General features: G+C 37.6%; 1 protein-coding gene across 1 annotated transcript in view; it reads left to right on the forward strand.

Moving 5' to 3' along the window:
• The window catches only part of LOC150075941 (von Willebrand factor D and EGF domain-containing protein-like), a 213,488-nt gene that overhangs the window by 182,061 nt on the left and 9,137 nt on the right, over positions 1-22,290 (forward strand). The window contains exons 27-30 of the mRNA XM_090388022.1: positions 3,072-3,167; positions 5,482-5,673; positions 13,202-13,297; positions 20,136-20,231. Of these exons, the coding sequence (XP_090244148.1) occupies positions 3,072-3,167; positions 5,482-5,673; positions 13,202-13,297; positions 20,136-20,231 (480 nt within the window). The remainder of the gene's footprint in view (positions 1-3,071; positions 3,168-5,481; positions 5,674-13,201; positions 13,298-20,135; positions 20,232-22,290) is intronic.

Below are 22,290 nucleotides of genomic sequence, written 5' to 3' on the forward strand. Positions count from 1 at the left end.
AGTCCAAGGAAGCTCTCTTAATTATGGCTAAGGGTTTGCTTACTTCCTTTGCTGCCTCCTTTAATATAACTGGATAGATCCCATCCACCCCGGGTGCCTTTCTTGTGTTTATCTTCAACAGTTTCTCCTCCACTTTACTCCCAGTTATTTCAAGATTCTGTAGCTTACTGCTAGAGTTGAATACACCTCTGGCATTCCCCTCGCTGAATAACTCCTCATGTGTGAATGTCGATGCAAAATATTCATTTAGTTTGTTAGCTACCTGAGCAGGATTATCAACAGTTGACCCATCAATATCAAGTGGACCAATCTGATTCATCCCCTTCCTTCTAGAGTTTACATAAGTAAAGAACTCTTTGCTGTTTTTCTTTGCATCCCTTGCCAAGGATTTCTCGTAATCTGCCTTCACGTGTCTAACCTCCTTTGTAACTTGGTTGCATATCAACTTGTATCTATCATAGGCTTCTGTGTCATGTGTTAATTTGTATGTATCCCATGCATTTTTCTTCTCTGCCATATGCCTCATTAGTTCATCTGACATCCATTTTGGCCTAAACCTTGAACAATATTTCTTAGTTGGTATGTAAAGCCTAGTAGCTTCCAAGATAAGTTCTTTGAATGCTTCCCATTTTGAATTTGCTGTTGGTAACATCATCAGTTGGTCCCACTGTATAGAATTTAAATACTGTCTCAGTCCATCGTAGTCGCCTTTACGGAAGCAATAACCCTTCCCTTTACCCCTAATGGTAGTTACCTCTTTGAGTAAATCCCACTTCAGCACACTGTGATCACTGCCACCTAGTGGTTCATTTATCTGCAGATTCTTAATGCATGAAGAATCACTGCTGATAATCAAATCAAGAGTATTACTCCCTCTAGTTGCCTCCCGAACATGCTGATGTAGAAAACAATCATCCAATAAATCCACAAAAGTCCTGCTAGTGTGTGAGTAACCAGCCCCCAAATTCCAGTCAATATCTGGGAAATTAAAATCTCCCATTATAAGACACTCTGATTTACTGGCCCACTCTATTTCCCTGTACAGTTCCTTATTATACTCATCAGAGTCATTAGGCCTATAGCACACTCCTACTCTCAATTTTGATCTCCCAATGTTTATGTCACACCAAACTGACTCCACACTGCACTGTCCAGCGATGTCGACTGGCTTCACTTCCTTGGTTTTTATGTGTTTCTTAACTAATAGCATAACCCCTCCTCCCTTCCTATCCTGTCTATCCTTTCTGTAGACGTTGTACTCCCCAAATTGCAGTTCTGCATCCCTTATATCTGTGTGACACCACGTCTCTGATATCCCAACAATATCTGCCTTCGATGTTTTGAGCAATACCTCAAATTCATCAAATCTATTTACTAAACTCCTAGCATTGGTGTACACGCAAGTATACCTGCACCTGTTTCTATTCTTAGCTACCCTAACACAACCCATGTGTTTACTTGTACCGCAATGGCTCCCAGCAATCTCTGAAATACCATGCATCTTGTTTTTCAGGCTTCTGCTCATTCTAATAGAAGCAGTGCAAGAATCTCTTTCACCTCTGCCAGTGGCTACTGTCAATCTATTGGTCTTTGTCTCCCCCCAAGCTAGCATTTTTCCGACCCACCATTATACATTTATTAGGGTTAAAAACAGTAAACAAAGGAAAGAGATTTGGAAGTTATGATGCAGTTGAACAGAAAGTTGTCTGAGTAGTGTAGACAAGTGGAAAAGAAGGCCTGTTGTTGATAATTTATGTATGTTTGCTTACAGAGATAGGGAGGTCATAATCTCACTGTAAAGGTAATTGTTAGATCACACTTGGAATACTGTGTTCAAGTATGGAGACCACACCTTAAAAAGTGAAAGAGAGAGAGAGAGAGAGAGAGAGAATATTGAGCTTCTTGAAAGGGTATAGAGATGTGCCTAGTGGGGTGAGCAAAAAGGCGACCACGTGAAGAAAGACTTTGGATGTGTGTGGCACAGAGTCTGATAAATATTCACCTCTGTACACTTGATTGAGGTGTATAAATAAAGCTCTGAAAGGAGAAAATAAAATGAATGATGGTGAAATTTTCACTGTTACAAATGATTCCAGAACTAAGAACCATAAATTCAAATTATGTTGAAAAATGTTTAGACTGGATTGCAGGAAGGTTTTTTTAAGTCAACATGAATTATTGATTACTGGAATAGGTTGTTTCCATGGGTGGTTGAGGCCAACAGCTTTGGGAAATGTAAAGATCAGCTGGATAAACACCTATGTGAGGAGGGAGTCAGATAGGTAGGTTATTTTATTTTGTTATTTATTTAATTTATTTTTTATGTATTTCTTTTTGGCTGGTGCAGCAAAAGCTTCAGGCTTTCTTGCACCATATGGCTAATGCTGCTAATACTAATAAAGTATAATAGCAGGCTGGTAAATGAGTTGAATTGGTCCTCCTTCAGCTAAACTTAATTAAAAACTACTAATCTAATATCTATATTAATTATCTAATACTAATAAAATCTGTTGTTATATTCAGTTACAGGATTGTTGGAGAGTAATATTGACTACTAAAGAAAGATTAGGAAAACGTATAAGACATTGAATATGGAAAGTCAAAAAAAAAAAAAAAAAAATCTAAAATGGCAGGACATTTGACCAAACTGGCAAACTCAGTTTGCCATTTTTCTCCATTGGTGTTTTTGTGATGCTACAACAGTACGATTACATTCATTGAAGATGTAGTGAAGAAAAATCTGCAAACAAATAGGTTATCTTGATCAAGATAACCTGTGCAACATGTCATTCAAACATTGTATTATTTCTAAACTTATTCCAAGCAAACATTGAAAAAGTTCTTATAAAGAATGGCAGAAACGTTAGAGTAAGTGCATTTCATCGAATGGGGAAGAAGCAGCACTTTGTTTCTTTATAATTTTAATGGCTCTTTTACTATAATTTTATTATTAATCAATAACCATTTTAATATGTCCATTGAAAAGAGAATTTTTGTTATTATCATTTGTAATTTTTTGAAAATAGTTTTTTAAGCATTTTAACATGTTTTCCTTCAAATTTGTTTTCCAGTTGTCTGTAATCCCCCTTGTTTAAATGGTGGGAAATGCATTGGTAGAAATACCTGTTCATGTCCCTATGGTTATGCTGGAAAGAGATGTGGGATAGGTTTGTATTTAAATTGATTATTACATAATTATAAGCTTGTCATAAAAATGTTTATAGTGAACTTTTGAGAACTACATTTTCTAAATAAATACAGTTTATATATGCAATAAAATATATACATTGAAATATGTTCATTTCAGAATCATGATTAATTGTTTTTGTCAATCTTTCATTATGTGCGCTAGCACTAAATTTGTAGTTGTACCTATATATTGTGATATGTTATGTTACATTTCAGTGCCTATACCATGTCTTTTAATGCTATACTATTAAATAAGCAAAGTAGGATTTTGAGATAAGTTGTGTGTAAGGCACACATATTGGCAATTACTTCTAAAGTTTCAACGCAGAAAGTTCCAGAAGTACTGCTGTAAGCATTGTATGTTTCAGAAATATTTTATCCTTTCATAACTTTCCTATCTGCACAAAAAATATTAAAATTTTAAAGAAAAATTATGATAAAAATCCTGTCCAGTATATATCAGTGGGTGTGCAGTCATTTTTACCTGGCACCTTTCTCTACTTGGAATTTAGTTGAATTTTCAGGCCTCACCCCCATACTAGTTAAATTAGAGAAAAAGAAAATACAGAGTAATTCAAAAGTACTTTCATAATTCCATGAACCTATTAAACATATCAGGCACCGAATGAAAGCCGAGTTATGAGTTTTTATTGATGACTAATAGCAACAAATTTTGCTGGTAGTTGACACACTCGTGGAAATTTTTAGTGAAGCAGACCAAGAGCGGTTCATTTTTCTCTTTAAACAGTCAAAGTATAGCACAAGTGTAATCAAATTTTCACACGTTATATGGAAAAGAGCCCTCCCGTAGACATTCCATTTGTGACTAAAACAAGAACTTTATTCATACAGGTTCTTTGCTACAAGCCAAAAAAAAAATTGTGCATAAGTAATGAAACTGTGTGAAAACATGAGGACAGTTTTTGTTCAGCATCTTAGAAACAATTTTATCAAGCTGATTGTCAATGTTTAGTATCCAGCTTGCTGTGTGAAAAATTTTGAAAACAGTTGAGCCTAAATCACAAAAAAAAAAAAAAAAAAAAAAAACCACTGCAAATGCCACTTGCCACTAAGGATTATGGTGCCTCCGTAGCCAGGTGGGCAGGAGCAGCAGTGCGTAGCACACGCTTCTTGATTAGACCTGGGTTCGAGCCCGTGACGACCAAATATGGAGGATGCGGAAAGGTCAGGAAATGACCACCACATATCCCCGGAGCAATATAATATAATTATATTATATTATAATTATAATACAATAATAATATAAATATAATACAATATAATATGCTAATGCTCCTAAAAACCAAACAACAACCAAGGATCATGACAAGACATCATCATTTTATTGTAGATGGATAGTGAGGGTCTCATCTTGTGTATTCATTGCTCAAGATGAGGGTCTCATCTTGAGCAATGAATACACTTTTATTTGAGCAAGTAGTTAGTAAACAATATTATAGAATCTCTTGATAAATGAGAAACAATATACTTATGTGGAGTGAACATGTTTTGTGCTCTTGGTCTCATGAAGATTTATGGTACATTTTTCTATATAATAAGCCTCTGTTACTGCCATCATCAGAGTTCAATATTTCGACACGTTAGAAAATTTTCCACCAAAGATAATAATCAGTCTGTATGCAACTAAGGTGGTACATCCCTCTCATCTCTTTATGTGTCTGAGAATTTCTGGATATAAACTTTTCAAATTGATAGATAGGATAAGGTAATATGATTCCTTGGCCAGTACAATCTTCATCATCAAACTTGGATTTTGTCCCTTTGGAGCCTTGTTAAAGATCAAATTTAACCACCATTACCAGCAAATTTACACAAACTGAAGAACTGAATCAGAGTTGCCAATAATGGGTGGGTGTGGCAAGATACTGACTTTCATTGGAATGTGTGCAACATGAATGGTGGAAGTTGGCAGTAAAAATTTCAAGACTACAGCTTTCATTTAGTGTGTGATATGTTTGCTAAGTTCAAAATACACAAGGTTTAAGTTGTGAAACTTCTTTTGAATGACCTTGTATTAAAACCTGGTTAGTTCATTTTAAAAACATACCACTTAAAATATAGTAAACTCATGGGTATTTTGAATAGATTCATTTTTATTTTCGTATATTAATTTTTTTATATATCTTGCAATTCCCTAAAACCATTTCTTGATACACAGCAAGATTGAAATTACACACTACTGTTTATATGTAAAATAAATGTGCCTTTTTAAGGTATTTAATAAATGTAGTTTTATAAATTTTTGTGAAAATTTTCATATCTGACTTGTAGTCATGTGTCATCTGAGCTGCTTGAATGGAGGGACTTGTCTTATTTCTGGAAAATGTGCATGCCTTCCTGATTGGACTGGTCCTACTTGTGCCCATCCTGTGTGCGATCCTCACTGCAGTAATGGAGGAACCTGCCTATTTCCAGGAGTCTGTTCTTGTCCAGTTGGCTTCTTTGGAAGAGACTGCAGCTCTGGTAAGATTTTTAATTCTATATATAATATTAAAAATGAATTAAGAAATATAAAAATTCCAAATATTTTAAAATTTAAATTGAAGATTAATATTAAGTAAACAAACATTAAGTACATTGAAAAGATTAACATTAAGTCAACAGTATAATCAGTTTTTGATATCAAAACTACCTACTAAAATTTGCTTTTTAATTGAACTAAATTTATCCTTGTTCATAAAAAAATTCTGTATATTATTAACTAAGAAATTTGTTTCCTATAAGGACTTACTAATGTCTTAATTTGCAACAATTACCCCTTTACATGATTGTAGTGCTTAATGGAAAACACAATGAAGATAGCTCACAGGGTGCAAATATGTTATTATAATGTACCTTAAAACTATAGTTACAGAAGCCTTGAATTTGTATATACCATTAAGAAAATACAGCATGAGGAGGATTCTGAGATGGATGAATAATGAATTAGCCAGTTTAATAGAGCAGAAAAAGTTGGCATAGAAAAGTTACAGTGCGATAAAAAGTACTAAAGCATCTAACAGCTACGACTTGATCTATAATATTACCACAAAAGAGGTTAGGCTGGAAAAGGCAAATTATGAGAAATTGTCAGCTAAGAGAGAGAAAGAAAGCACAAAGCAGGGACAAGAAGTTTTTCATGTATGTGAATACAAACAAGAAAAGAGTGAATCAGATCAGACCTTTGTGTAATTGATGTAGGAAGGTCATTGATAGATCAACTGATGTTGCTAATGAATTGAACAGGTACTTTGCATCAATATTTACAGAAGAAAGCCCCTTTGTGGTGAGGAGAAACTGTGTAAGCAAAGCTAGAAAGCATGAAAAGCAATATGGAAATTTCAAATTATTTGTTATTGTATTGTTGGATTGGAGAAGTGCTAGTGTATTTACAATATATAAAGGTGGTTCTAAGAGTGAAGTGGATAACCACTAATAGTTATCCAGTTGTTTACTTCAGTGGTAGGCAGATTCATAGAGGCAATGAACAAGAGTGCAATACAGGATCATTTAGATATAAATGGAGTTTTGAAGGAAACACAGCATGGTTTTGTTAAGGAAAAAATGATCTTTAACCATCCTGGTTAGTTCTTTAGACAGTCACTTATGAACTGATGTAGGAAATAATTTCACCATTGTTCACTTTGAATTTAGCAAAGCATTTGAATACATGCACAAGAGGTTACTGTATAAACTGGAACAGTTGGAATCATGGCAAAACATTTAGATGGATTGCAGTCTAGCTGCAGGACAGGAGGCAAAGGATGATGACTAATGGTTATTCATAAGATTGGCTAACATAAGAAGTAGGATAGATGGGATGATCTCAAGATTGGTAGAGTAGTTAATGATTAGCACCAAGCAGAGCTTCTTCAGGACAAATTAGATTGCAGCAATGGTCAGAAAAGTGGCAGCTATGTTTTAATGTAGCAGAGTGCAAGGTCACTTGGGGAAAAGAAGCCCCAAAATAATTTACCCACGTGATGGGGCTGAAATAACAACAGTAAAAGAAGAAAGGAATTTGGAATTTATTATATGGTCAGACATGAAGCTTTCCAAGCAGTGTAGATAGGCAGAAAAGAAAGCTTATAGTGTCCTTTCAATGATTTTTTTATGAAAGCCCCAAGCATGAGAGATATTAGAACTTATAATACTTAGTACTGTGCACGGGTTAAAGGTTGAGAAGATGAAAGAAGATGCTTGTTGCCATTAGACTTGAATTTCTATAGATTGTAATTTTCAGGAAATACATATAAAGGGAGGTTGTTCAAGAAAATAGAAGTTGAAGGAATAAATGAGGAAGAAGAAAAGTTGGTTCTGTGAGTTTGAAATTGAACAGAAAAAAAGCCTGTGTGTATCCTGTATGCACGAAAGATATTTTATGTGAAAACATCTTTAATGGAAATTAAGTAAATTATGTCACTTCCTAAATGACATCAATGCTGTCACTAACGTTGAGTCAGTAGAGTAACAGGCTCCAAATGTATTTTTCAGAGTTTAATAAAATCTGCTTCTTTTATTATTTTATTAAACTCTGATTTTTTTTTTTTTTTTTGTTCTCTATGTTTTTGAACTTGTTCTTTTGTCGACATAGAAGGCTTTGAAGCTATTATTCTTGCATACTTCTCTCGATTTCACTCAGCTGGAGTTTTAGCCATCTTTGAAATACTCTTAAAGGTTGTTAACTGACATTAGATTTGATATTTTTACAATTCAATAGTTAGTAAAATTCATTTGTAGACTAGTATGACATCATAACCAAAAACTACTGCAAGAAGTGATTGTTTTATTGTTGCGTTCTTGATTTCATATCTTGAATAAATTTTTAAACAGTTTTAGTAAGCCATTTAGGAAGTGACATCATTTTCAGAAGATGCTTTGCTGCCATAGATGTTTTCACATCAAAAGGATGTTGACTGGTTGCGGCACATGTTTGGACGTGGTTTGGAAGAGAGAACAGGAATTACAGAAGCCAATTCACAAGAACAGTTTCCATGGAAGTATCTATAGAAAAGGCATACAGCAGAAACAAAACATCTATGAGACTGAGAGTGGAGAGAAATTGTAAGAGATAGGTCATTAATTAACCTAACTGCCTTCTTTTGAATGGGAACTAGAAGCCTGAGAGAGGTTTTGGTGTCACTGCCCCAGATGTAAAAAAATATTTACTATATTTATATAATATATTTATTACTATATTTATAAAATATTTATATAATATGTCACTGCCCCAGATGTAAATAGGGGTAAAGGGAAGGGTTATTGCTTCCGTAAAGGCGACTACGATGGACTGAGACAGTATTTAAATTCTATACAGTGGGACCAACTGATGATGTTACCAACAGCAAATTCAAAATGGGAAGCATTCAAAGAACTTATCTTGGAAGCTACTAGGCTTTACATACCAACTAAGAAATATTGTTCAAGGTTTAGGCCAAAATGGATGTCAGATGAACTAATGAGGCATATGGCAGAGAAGAAAAATGCATGGGATACTTACAAATTAACACATGACACAGAAGCCTATGATAGATACAAGTTGATATGCAACCAAGTTACAAAGGAGGTTAGGCAGGCGAAGGCAGATTACGAGAAATCCTTGGCAAGGGATGCAAAGAAAAACAGCAAAGAGTTCTTTACTTATGTAAACTCTAGAAGGAAGGGGATGAATCAGATTGGTCCACTTGATATTGATGGGTCAACTGTTGATGATCCTGCTCAGGTAACTAACAAACTAAATGAATATTTTGCATCGACATTCACACATGAGGAGTTATTCAGCAAGGGGAATGCCAGAGGTGTATTCAACTCTAGCAGTAAGCTACAGAATCTTGAAATAACTGGGAGTAAAGTGGTGGAGAAACTGTTGAAGATAAACACAAGAAAGGCACCCTGGGTGGATGGGATCTATCCAGTTATATTAAAGGAGGCAGCAAAGGAAGTAAGCAAACCCTTAGCCATAATTATGAGAGCTTCCTTGGACTCAGGGGAGGTACCCATAGACTGGAAATGTGCAAATGTGACCCCAATTCACAAAGGAGGATCAAAGGCTGACACAAGTAATTATAGACCTGTGAGCTTAACTTCTGTTCCAGGAAAATTAATGGAGGCGCTGGTTAAAGAAGCACTGCAGGATCATTTAGACACGCTTCAGTTATAGCTCAGACACAGCATGGTTTTGTTAAGGGGAAGTCTTGCCTGACCAACTTGATTGGATACTATGATGCAGTCACAAAAGAACTGGATGCAGGGAATAACTTTGATATTATATACTTGGATCTTAGAAAGGCTTTTGATACTGTTGCACATGGAAGACTGCTACACAAATTGGAGCAGTGTGACATTGGAGGCAAATTGCTGCTATGGATAAAGGGGTGGTTGAGGGGGAGAAGACAGAGAGTGGTAATCAATGGACACTGCTCATCGTGGACTAATGTTATTAGTGGAGTCCCTCAGGGCTCAGTGTTGGGTCCATTATTGTTTTCTGTATTTATAAATGATATTGATGATGGTATATCAAGCTTAATGTCCAAGTTTGCAGATGATACAAAGGTTGGCAGGGTTGTCAAGGACACTACTGACACTATGCTGCTGCAACAGGATCTGGAAAGGTTGAGCAGATGGGCTGAGAGGTGGCAAATGAAGTTTAACATTGACAAATGTAAAGTACTACACATGGGAAACAGCAACCCCAGAGCAACGTATCAACTCTGTGGTACTACACTGACAGTGGTAGAGAATGAAAGGGACTTGGGGGTGGTTGTGCAGGCAGATATGAAGTTCTCTGAGCAGTGCAGACGGGCTGCAAGAGTAGCTCATGGAGTATTGTCAATGATATACAGGAATTTTTCCAGCAGGGATAAGGAGGTGATTATTCCATTGTATAAGGCAATGGTCAGGCCACACCTAGAGTACTGTATACAGGTCTGGAGGCCTCATTTCAAGAAGGATGTAGAGCTGCTGGAACGAGTACAGAGAAGGGCAACGAGATTAGTGAATGGAACAAAGGGGTGCTCTTACGAAGAAAGGCTTAAGTTTTGCAAATTACAGTGTCTGGAGACTAGGCACCAGCGAGGTGATCTGATAGAGGTGTATAAAGCCTTGAATGGTTTAAGCATGCTCAATGCTGATGGGATTCTTCCTCTAGCTCAGAAAAATCACCTGAGAGGGCATAAATTCAAATTGAGGAAAGACAGATGTAGGATAGACGTGCGGAAATTTGCCTTTAGCCAGCGGGTGGAACAGACTGCCATCCCTTGTGGTGGAGGTTGATAGCCTAAATAAGTTTAAGGCTCAGCTGGACAGGTATTTTGAACGAACAGAGGGGTGAAGTGGAAGTGGGTTTTTTTTTTTTTTTTTTTGGCTGATGCTGCATAAGCTTGCTTTCTTGCATCAAATGCCTCTACTAATGCTAAAAATGCTAAAAAAAATGCTAAAAATTCCATGGCAAGGTGGATTTGCAATTTGTACCGAGTGAACAGCTGTTTGGAAGAAAAGTAAAACCAAGAGCAGAAGAGAAAACTCAGTTTTTAGATGCAGAGAAAGCAATATTTATAATGTGCTTATGCCAAGAGAGATTAGAAGTCAGTGTTATCCCTAAAATAGATATGTAATCTTGTCTAGAAGTCTGGGTGCCATTGAACATAAGCATTGGAGCAGAAAAATACTTTTTTGTGAGATATAAGGCAGAACTTGGTTTTAGAAGGACTGAAATAAACTAAGTTATCATTTCCCTACTGGAGAATTACTTGGTGATCAGCATTTAAGGAATTGATAGTGGATATTTGAGAAGTTTAAGCTGTTTTTGCAAAATAGGGTTTCTCAAACTGGAAGGTGGAATGCAATGTGCTATAATCAGCAAAATTATAGACAGGATTTCCAGTCAATTGAAGAAGGTCATTAATATATAAAAGGAAAAGAGTGGGAGAAAGAACTGATATGTGACCTTGGGGAACACCTGCATTGGTGGAGAAGTTAGAAGACAGAGAACCATCTACAATCATCTACAGTGAATGATCAGAGAGGAAACTGGATACCCAATTACAAAAAACAGTTGGCAAACCATAAGATGGAAGCTTATTTAGAGGACCTCAATACCAAACACAATCAAAAGTCCTTGAAATGTCAAGAGCAACTGCTTGAGTTTCACCAAACTTTTCCATTGAATTTTTCCATAGATGGGTAACATAAACCAGTAAATCACCAGTGGATCGATACTGATGGAATTCATTCTGGGGCTCATTGATCAGATGGAAGGTTTCTAGATAGTTTGAGTTGGCAGTTAATAGATTTCTCCATTATTTTAGAAAGAGTAGAAGTAAATGCAATGGGATAATAATTGAATGGGAGGGATTTGTTGCCCATTTTAGGAACTGGCTGGATATGACCAAATTTCCAAACAGAAGGGAAAAACAACCTGTGGAATAAGAAAGTGAAAAAATGTTACACAGAATATGAGTATGCTCAGGAGCACAAGTTTTGAGAACAAGTGTAGAAATACCATCAGGACTTGGTGCTTTCTTGGCATCAACACTATTCAAAAATTCTTCTGGCATCCTTTTGATGAAAGACCACAGGAGGCATTGACCTGAATGTACTGGGAATGATAACAGGTAGTTTACCAAGATCATTAATACACGAGTTAGAAGAAAAGAGGCGCCTCCGTAGCCAGGTGGGAAGGAGCAGCAGTGCGTAGCACACGCTTCTAGATTAGACCGGGGTTCGAGCCCGTCACCACCAAATACGGAGCATGCGGAAAGGTCAGGGAATGACCACCGCACCAGAGCAATATGGCCTTAGTTGCTAATGCTCCTAAAAACCAAATAACAACAACAATAACAACAGAAGAAAAGTAGGACGCTAGTAAGCTGAAGTGGCAATAGAACCACCTAGTTTTGACAGAGACTGTGTTCAAGTTTGGAGATTGGAAACTAGGCACCTTCAGGGAGACTTAATTCAGATGTATAACTCTCTGAGAATTGTATGGCTCTGGTAATTGTAAGACCACAATTGGAATACTGTGTTGAAGTTTGGAGCTAGGAAACTAGGCACCTTAAGAGAGACTTAATTCAGGTGTATAAGGCTCTGAGAGGTGAAAGTAAAATTATTGAGGGCAAAATCTTCACTGTTATAATTAATTACTGGAATTGAGGCTGACAGCTTGGGGAAATTCAAAAGTCACTTATGTGAGGATTGAGTCATATAGGTAGTTCATTTTATTGTACTGTTTATTTAATATTATTATTATTTATTATTTATTTATTATTATTTTTTTTTTATTTTGCTGGTGCAGCAAAAATCTAGGACTCTCTTTGCACTATATGGCTAATACTAGTAAGATCATCATAATACAGAATCAGAATAATTGTTGTTATTAGCCATATGGTGCAAGGAAGCCTGAGGCTTATGCTGCACCAGCCAAAAAAAAATCCCAAGTTACCCTGAGAATCAGAATAATTGTTGTTATTAGCCATATGGTGCAAGGAAGCCTGAGGCTTATGCTGCACCAGCCAAAAAAAAATCCCAAGTTACCCTGAGAGAGAGAGAGAGAGAGAGAGAGAGAGATGGGGGGAATCACCAAGAAAGAGAAGAATGATGATATCCAGCTCTTTTTAGGTGATAGTTTAGTTAGTTGTTTTCGGATGGGAGTTTTTGTTACACCATTTTGGATTTTTCATTGTTACTTTGTCACTTATTAAATACTACTCAGTTAAATATCAAATACTACTCAGTTAATTTGTGTACTTTATTTTCAAAATAAGTCAGATACCATGTGTATTATGACTGTTACATTACTTTTCTTTAATTTTATGTCTATGCCATTTGGAGTGAAATTTCACAGAACTGGTGAAACTAGTTTATATAAGTATATAAAATAAATAAGGCTTTGTCAGTTTTAATTTCTGCTAAATATTCAACCTGCAATTTCTAATTCAAGTTATAGTTATTATTTTAAAAAATGCTAAAGACATTTTGTATTTTGCCCTAGTTTCACTGACAATTATTTATTTAGGTGTATGTTTACCACCTTGCAGAAATGGAGGACACTGCATGCGCTTTAACACATGTTTATGTCCTAGAGGATGGAGAGGAAGATATTGCGAAATACGTAAGTGTTTTAAAATTGAAATTTTTAATAACATTAAATAGATAAAACATGAAAATGAAATTTATGGCCATAACTGTGTTAAATTTTCAAATATTTTGTTTCATCCTTTGACCTTCCTATGGTCACATTCTATTTTGTAATGCAAGTTGTAAAATGAAAGACACATTTGAGGGGGGGAAGGGTAACGGCAGAATGAAATTAGTACCATATGTAAATTTAATACTATTGACATCCTTGAAAGGATCATTCAAAGTGGAACAGTATAGATTTCCTAGGCTGTGCTTCATGACTATTACCATCTCAAAATATTAAGAAGAAAACTTCTTTCACAAAATAAATAAATAAATAAATAATCTTTATTGTGTACAAAGGATGTATACAATTTTACCCTTCATGGCAGGAATGCCAGGGGCTTCACATTGGCTGGTGTACAAAGGCCTTGAGGACGGGGCCGACATCGAAGTTCGGGTTCATCCCCCAGGGCCAACAATATAATACGTTTCAGTTAACTTATTCACAATATTCATAAAAATGTTATACAGTATTTTTGACATTATGTACAATATTATACAGACATCATTTTTACATTTATTATACTGCCACATTACTGTGCAGTTTGCCTGGTTGGGTGTAGGTCATCAAGGATCTCCCTCCAGTATTTGCGGTCCTTGACAAATTTGTAGAGGTCGCCTTTGATTGCTTGTACTGTGATAAGCATCTGCTTGGGGAGGAAGCGGTCGCTGAGGGCTAGTCTGTTATGGTTGGCTATAAGGGTCGGAGCTGATCTCAGTCCAGGTTGAGGGATCCTCCAGCTGCACAGTTCCCATATGTTTGGCTCCGAGATTATTCCAGTGGTCATTTTGACAGTTAGGGCGAGGCGTCTTTCCATTATAAGATTTGGCAGTCAGGCAAAATTCAGTGCGGTTGCCATCGCAGTTGTTCTTTGCTGGGGTGGACGATGATGTTTATGTGTGACCCAACGAAGGAGCCAGTATTAGGAGGAGTACACACGCTTGATATTCGTGGGGGCTGCAGATGCCCATATTTCTGAGGCGTATAACACGACGGAGTATACAGAGGTGTATATGTACCGCCGAGTCACATCCAGATCCTTAACGTGAAGTAGTTGTTGTTTGGTAGTCCACCGCATTTTGCAGAATTTTGTTATGAGCTTGTCGATGTGGGGCTTGAAGGTCAGTTTGCAATCGAAAACTACTCCCAAGTCTGTTTGTGTATTTACCACTGGAAGGAGAATGCCATTTAGAGAAACTTGGACGTCAGTGGGTTGGTGCTTCAACGAAAAGACAATTTGGGCTGATTTTGCCGGATTAATAAGTAGTCCAAATTGATGGAGATAGGATTCTAAGTCGTGTAGCTTTCGATTGATCTTTTCATTAATTTTTGAGATATGTTCCTCCGGGTTGATCTGGGTGTGTAGCTTAATATCGTCAGCATAGCAGATTATGTCTTCTCTCTCTTGAACAAACGGAATAATGACTGCAGTAAATAATGCTCCGGAGAGGACTCCGCCTTGGGGAACTCCTGCAGTGATTTTTCTTGAGATTATATTTTGATCCGCTGTAAGGACAATGATTCTGTCTGATAGCAGGGTTGTGATAAACCACAACAAGTCGCCTGTTATATGGAAGTAATTTTCTAGGAGGTGAACGAGTGAGGGAATGCTGATTGAGTCGAAGGCAGCTTCCAGGTCGACATACGTAACGGCAAGTTCTGCTTTAGCTTCTAGTGCACTGAGAATGGTGCTGGTTATAGAAGTTAAATTGGTGACTGTGGATCTTCCGGGAATGGCATAGTGAATTTGTGGGGGTTTGTGAGGCATGATTTGATTGGTGATGGTTGAGAGTAATGCCTTCTCCATAAGTTTCAAGAGGCTGGAAGAGCAAGAGATTGGCCTGAACTGTTTAATGAGGGATGCAGATTGGCATTTAGGATGTGGCCTCACAGCATATCTGTTCCAGAGAGGGGGAAAGTAGTGCTGCATTAAGATATGGTTAAAAATTGAGAGTAGTGGATTGATGATAAACGTGCTGAGACACTTGATCATGAATTGTGGCACAAGGTCAGGGCCTGCAGTTGCGGTGGGTGGCAATCTATTCATAGCAGTTATAAGCTGCTTCCTGGTGATGCTAACGGTGGCGAGCATATCCGTTGGGATGTTGTTGACAGGTAAGTTGCCTGGATATGTTGGGGCCACATTGTTCGAGAACCGTGCAATGTAGTCCATCCATAGTTCAAGATCCAGTGTTTTAGGGATTCCTGTATGCCGAGAGTCGTAAAATGGTTTGCCTTTTTGTAGGGTTGCTTTTAGATGTTTTTTGATTGCAGATGATTTCTGGCGGTTGAACACTGCCCTTGCTCTGGAGAAGGCAATCCGATCTTGTGCAGTGCCTGACTCTTTCCATCTCTTATGCAGATTTTGATTTTCTTGGAAGGTTTTGTTCAGTGGAGGCGTCCGCCAAGCTCTTGAACGGGGAGTGATGCAGACAGTCCTTGTCGCTCCGTAGTTGGCAATGGTCCGGATCCACCTGGTCATGAGGTCCACAGCCAACTGGAGATCGCAATTGTTGAGAACTTCCCAAGGGATGGAGGATGCGGCTTCGAGACATCGTGGTGGATCAATGAATTTGGGAGATGTTATTATTTTTTTCTTTTTTGGGCCTTGAATATTGAAGTTAGGTGCGGCTAAGTGCAGGAGTATGGCAATGGGTTCGTGATCGGATTGAAAGAGATCGTGAGGGTTGTCTAAGAGGTCGCATGGTGCTGAAGAGAATACCAAATCTAAGAGATTGAGTCCTCTCGTGGGATGGCAGTTGAGAAGGCTGATACCCAGTGAATCCATACTGCTAACGAGCATCCTACTAAGATGTGCGAGAGTAGGAGGAAGATTGAAATCTCCACAGACAATGTGCTTAGCAGAGGCGTGGAGGTGATTCACTAGCCAATGGATTACATCTTCAATGATATCACTGTTTGGACCTGGTGGAATATATACTGTTGCTATGTCTATCAAGTAGGTGTTAAGATTGAGGGACACCATGGCGGCTTCAAATGCAGGGGATTGGCTTACCACAGAATGTACCAATGAAAAGAGGGTGGTATTGTAGAGTATTGCGACTCCCCCTCCTCTACGATCTACTCTAGAGGAGCAGAGCATCTGGTAACCAGCCTGAGGTGCACAGGCAATGGAGTCCTGGCCATTCCCAAGCCACGTTTCAGCGATACAGAGGACATCCAGGGTTTTTGAGAGTAGAAGCTGTTCGACAGTGTCTAGCTTGTTACAGATACTTCTTGCATTTTGAAAGACAATTCGAATGGTGGTAGCCTTAGCAATCGGAGTTCGTACAGGTGGTAGGTTTCTTTTTTGGGGCCGCACTGGTCTATTGTGCGTTGTGATATGTACAGGGATATTAGAGACAGGTTTGCAGCCTTGGGAATTGACATCATAAACGGCTGGTAGTTGGATTGATTGATATGTGGACATATTGTTTCCTATAGTAGTTTTGTTCTCAATAGAATCATTTGAATTCTTCTGTGTTTCTATGGCTTGGCAGCTTGATAGTTTTAATTGCTATTGTATTTGTTGATGATTTTGGTGATTTATTGCGGTTCTTGGCGTCTGATCTAGGAAGGGTTTGACGAGAGTTCCAGGGGGCCATAGCCTTGGATCCAACACAAAGCTCATCATCTCTGGGTGGCAGGTAAGGATGAAAGATGCGTAAGTTGTGTACCTAGTTCTTCTCTGTCTCACATCAATATTTATACTGTGACGTTCTGCAAACATGGCCTTAATGCTGCCTGGTTTAGTAGTTGGTTCCAGTCGAGAAACAAAGATTTGCCCACGGGTCTGGACCGCTGTGATATTGTACGAATATGAGTGATTCCCCTTAATGGAGTGTTGTGTGCCACCTGTTTTTCCCTTTTGTCTTCCACGTTCCATATTTTGATGGGTTGAATATATGATCCCGGTTTCTTTTGAGGGAACCTGTTGATCGGAGAAAAGAGACTTGGGCAGGGAGTGCATGCAGTTTGTAAGCCTTGCTGTTGGCATCTTTTGGATTTTATGATCGTCTTTTTGGCTGGTGACTACTTCTGCAAATGCGGGTATTAATGGACTCTTTCCAGTTTGAATTGTCTGCTCTAACATTTTAGGTTTGGTATTATTTAGGGTCGATACTGTAGAGGGGGCCACCTGAGAGATCTTTGAGTGGCTATCTCTGGTGATGTTAAATGCAGGTTTGGTAGAGTTATCTTCACTGAAATCTGCATCTTTCCTGTTGAGCTGATTAGTGGATTGTTCTCTTTTGCTATTTTGAAGGTTGGGTTCTGTGGTAGAAGACTGGTTCACTACAGTGAATTTATTTGCAGCTACTTGTGCCTTGAGTTGTTGTATTTCTTCAAGTAGGCTTGAGTTTTGGGCTTTGATTTGCTTAATCTCATTAATAAGCATATTAAGCTGCGTGTTTATGAGCATTACATAATCATCACTTATCTGCAGGCAGTTTTCCCTGTGCATCAAAGTTGTTACCGTTTGGCAGCACTTTGTGGCCGAGGTAGCTACATCATATATTACTCCTCCAGGGAGTCGTGGAACGGCTGTGCTTTGCAACAGAGACGTGGAGGTAGCGCTGTCATCTGTGGGGGAATGATTGTCGCCATCGGCGATTTGTATCTGCTGATCGGAAGTTTCCGGTGTGGTGCTTATGCTGGGGTGTGGTAGGATGGCTTTATTTTTCTGTGCGGATGATGTAGTTTCGGTTGATGTGCAGGGTATCTCAGTACGTTGGGGAGGTGCCCTTGATGCACCGTTGAGGGAGTCACTGTCAGGTATTTCCTTGCAAGAAAGACATGAAAAATTGCGTCTCCGTTGCTTGTTCATCTTTTTTAAATCAATTTTGAGGCATGATCCACAAAACGAAGCGTAGCACGTAACACAAATAATGCATAGGTCAGTGTTTAATTTGCATAATTTACATTCAGCTGTGGTGAAGACTTCATTTAACTCTGTCATATTTGGATATCTGATGGGAAATGCTCGTGTTTGAAGGTTTAACCGGCTGAATTAGTGGTACAGTATTTAGTTCAGAAAGCTTGTCACCGACTTTAGGAATGCAGTTAATCTGTTTCCGGGGGAGGGGGTGAATTTCCAGGAATTAGTAATTGACGCGTATCGCCAGGGCAACTGATCGCAAGTACTGTACTAACTTACAGCAGTGGAGTCTGACCTTGATCTGTAGCCGGCAGCGGTAAGTGGTGCTGGTCAATTTTCCGAGCGTTAATACAGCTTGATCATGTCCGATTATGAGATTCTGTAATATGAAAAGGAACTACAAATAATAAATACCTGGGTGTCTTGGTCGCCTTGAAGTTGGTGTCTTCTTCTTCAGAGTCACTTGAGGAGTATAACGATACTAAAATCACCTTATAAACTAAGGCATAACTTCATTAATTTTAATGATTATTGAGAGCAACACACATACGTGACTGTACGGTCACGTATGTGTGTTGTGCAACGTGATGAAAAGGCTTAGGGTGAGTATTTTGTCTCTATCCCATTTCTGGGAATGGCACTCACTTAAACAGAGTGTAGCAAATGAGATTGCCACTGCTTGCTCAAATATTTCACATCAACTGTTCTCAAAAGGCAGTGAAATATGTTGTATGGTGCAGCAGCTAACTTTGCCCAAACCCTCAAAATTTACACATTTTGCCAAGGGTATTTCAAGAATTCTTTGAGACCCCAACATATGTAGAGATGTGACCCTGGTGTACTTGGAAAAGTGGTCCCTGAATCTTCATTTTCACCACCCAAATAACATATGCAAGCTACCACTACTTTGAAATTTTGGCACAGTGAAAAGGTTAAGCAAAATGAAAATCCATCAATTCTACTTGTAACATGAGAAATAATAGAAAATAATCATCAAAAGTTATTATTATGATTTTGTATGAGAAGGTAGCTAGGCCCAACAGCTTCCAAGTATGTTACATTTAAGACATCCTTGCACTTTGCCTTCCATTTCCTAGCTAGGTTAGAGATGGATGATATGTGGCTTTGAATCATTTTGTGGACCACTGAGGTGTATTTCCATTTCAGTGGCAGTGTTGGACACCCATAATTATTGAATAATAGAATTAATATTAGTATTAGTAATGGCCACATGGTGCAAGAAAGCCTATGGCTTATGCTGCAGTGGCCAAAAAAAATAAAATAAAATAAAAAAAATAAAATAAAATAAAATAAATAAATAATAATAATTAGTAAAAGAAAAGGAAATTAAACCTATCATCCTATACGATTCAACCAGTTCATCAACAGCCACTTTACTCCCATTTCTTCACTATACATACTAAATTCTACATTACTTGTATTCTGTAGATCTGAATAAAAATTTAAATCTTAATTACATATGAGTTTTAATTATCTGATTATGCTACTGAATCCTGAATCAATATATAATATTTAAGAAAATTTTATGCGGCCTGCAAAAATCATACCATCACACAAAATGGCCCGCGACAGAAATGAGTTTGACACACCTGCTCTAGATGACATGTTTATAATGTTTCATAGTGCATTTTTGAATGGTGAAGGTATTTGTTATTTCACCAGAAAATCGTTAGAGGTGTGTGTGTGTGTGTGTGTGTGTGTGTGTGTGTGTGTGTGTGTGTGTGTGTGTGTGTGTGTGTGTGTGTGAGTGAGTGAGTGAGTGAGTGAGTGAGTGAGTGAGTGAGTGAGTGAGTGAGTGAGTGAGTGAGTGTGTGTGTGTGAGAGAGACCATTCATATGATTTAGTAATTGACTTTTTGTTATCCTTTAGCAATATGTGAACCTGAATGTCTGAATGGTGGTAAATGTTGGAAACCAAACAAATGTTCCTGTCCTTCAAGATGGAAGGGAAGATTTTGTCAGAAACGTAAGTATATTGATGAAATTTAAAATAAAATATCAGTGATGTGAATTATATAGACTGTTAGGAATATTTTTCCTCATTTTTTAATTATTTAAAACATGGGTAAAAACTTAAGTAATAGTTGAGATTAATGCATTATCAATCTCAAAAGACTGATTTGGTTAATATCATGTTTTAAAGTATTGATATGATACCATAAGGCAGAAACACCATTTATCTGAAACACCATGGTTTCAGAAAAATTATTAGCTAAATTACTCAGCTCTTAGGAAGAGCTGAGTAATTTAGCTCACATGGGGGCTTTCATCGCCCTAGTATTTCAGCACTGTTTGGTGCTTTATCAAGGCACAAATAAAAATATCCATCTCACTTTTAGCATGTTGGAATGGTGGGTGAACACAGGTGCGGTAATGTCCCTATTCCTGGAAATAACCTAACCACTCATTTTCTGAAACATAAGATGTGCCCATTTGTCTGATTTTTCTTTAAAACAACTTTTAATTTAATTTTTTTAAGTTTGTAGACTTTTGATGTTAGTTAAGCACTTTAAAAGGTTCATTCTATCTTGTATATTTTACATTAAAAAAGTTGTGCACTTCACTAATTCGTGTTATACTGTAATAACATTTCTCTTTGTATGTTCTACTCTGAGGATAGGCTTCCCCAACCTTTCATCATCCAGGTGAATTCAAACATTCAGATATGTGCATGGAATGTATGAGGGGCATTCAACAAATTATCTACCTGAGGTACTTCCCATAGTTTTCAGTGATTCATGATTTATCATGTTCCTACATATCTCAACTTGAATCATACTAATTTTTATCCCACTATGTTTTTAGATTGTGCTGCTGTAACAGAAAGAATGAAGTTATCAAATTATGGATTTGCTGAAATTGGTGCATCGTTCAGTCATCAAGTTTCTTACCAAAGAAGGAAATGGGCCAAAGGCCATTCATGAAAGGATGATGGCTGTGTATGGCAACAGTGCACCTTCAGAGTACCAGGTGAAATTCTGGTCAAAACAATTCAAGTGGTGTAGAGAGTCCATCAAAGATGATCCACATCCAGGAAGGCCTGTGATAGCGACAACTCCAGAAATGTGTCACCCTTGTGCTAAATGACAGACGTTTAAAGGTTCCCAAATCTCTTGGGAATGTAATATATCTGAGGGAACAGTCATAACTATCCTCCATGAACATTTGGGTATGACTAAGGTGTGCAAGGTGGGTCCTCAGATTTTTGATCCCTGTGCAGAAGCAATTCAGAGTTCGGTGTTATGAGGAGAATTTAGAGCTTTATGGAACAGATCCTGAAACTTTCATCCACAGAATTGTTATGGGTGATGAAACATGGGTTCATCACTTGGATCCTGAGACCAACCAAGAATCAGTGCAATGGAAGCACAAGGGTTCTCCCCCACCAAAAAAATTTCAGACACAACCTTCAGCTGGCAAGATTATGGCCACTGTTTTTTGGGATGCTGAGGAAATTTTGTACATTCACTACTTGGAACACAGGCAGACAGTCACTTGGGAGTCATATGCAATCCAACTGTACAAACTAAAGGATGTCATAAAGGAAAAACACCCTGGAAAACTTTCCAGAGATGTGTGTGTATGCTGATTCTTCACAACAATGCACCAGTGCACAGGTCTATTGGTAAAATTTGTAATTATAAAACTTTAGCTACTAATTTAGGCAACTTACAAGCTTTAGATCTTCCATGTCATTGTGATGATCCCATATATGCTCCTTACGTTGATCAACATCATAAACATATTATTACTGGTAACCTGGACATTATTAACAACATTCCACTAAAGTCTGCTATGGAAAAAGGTTTTAAATTCAGACCCGTCCATAAGGCCAACCTCAATAATATATATAAAGATATTTATCTGAATATCTTGAACTTTTGCAACAAGTTAGCATATAAATATACAATACCCCACGAAGCTTTTTATAATTGGATAAATGTTACATATCAAGACATTAAAAAAATTATTTCTAAAACTTACTACCTTTACAATAATTCACATATCAAGTACTTTAACCTGAA

This window comes from Mastigoproctus giganteus, chromosome 13 (genome assembly GCF_048544385.1).
Source record: "Mastigoproctus giganteus isolate SK-2022 chromosome 13, ASM4854438v1, whole genome shotgun sequence".
In the NCBI taxonomy this organism is placed as follows: domain Eukaryota; kingdom Metazoa; phylum Arthropoda; class Arachnida; order Uropygi; family Thelyphonidae; genus Mastigoproctus; species Mastigoproctus giganteus.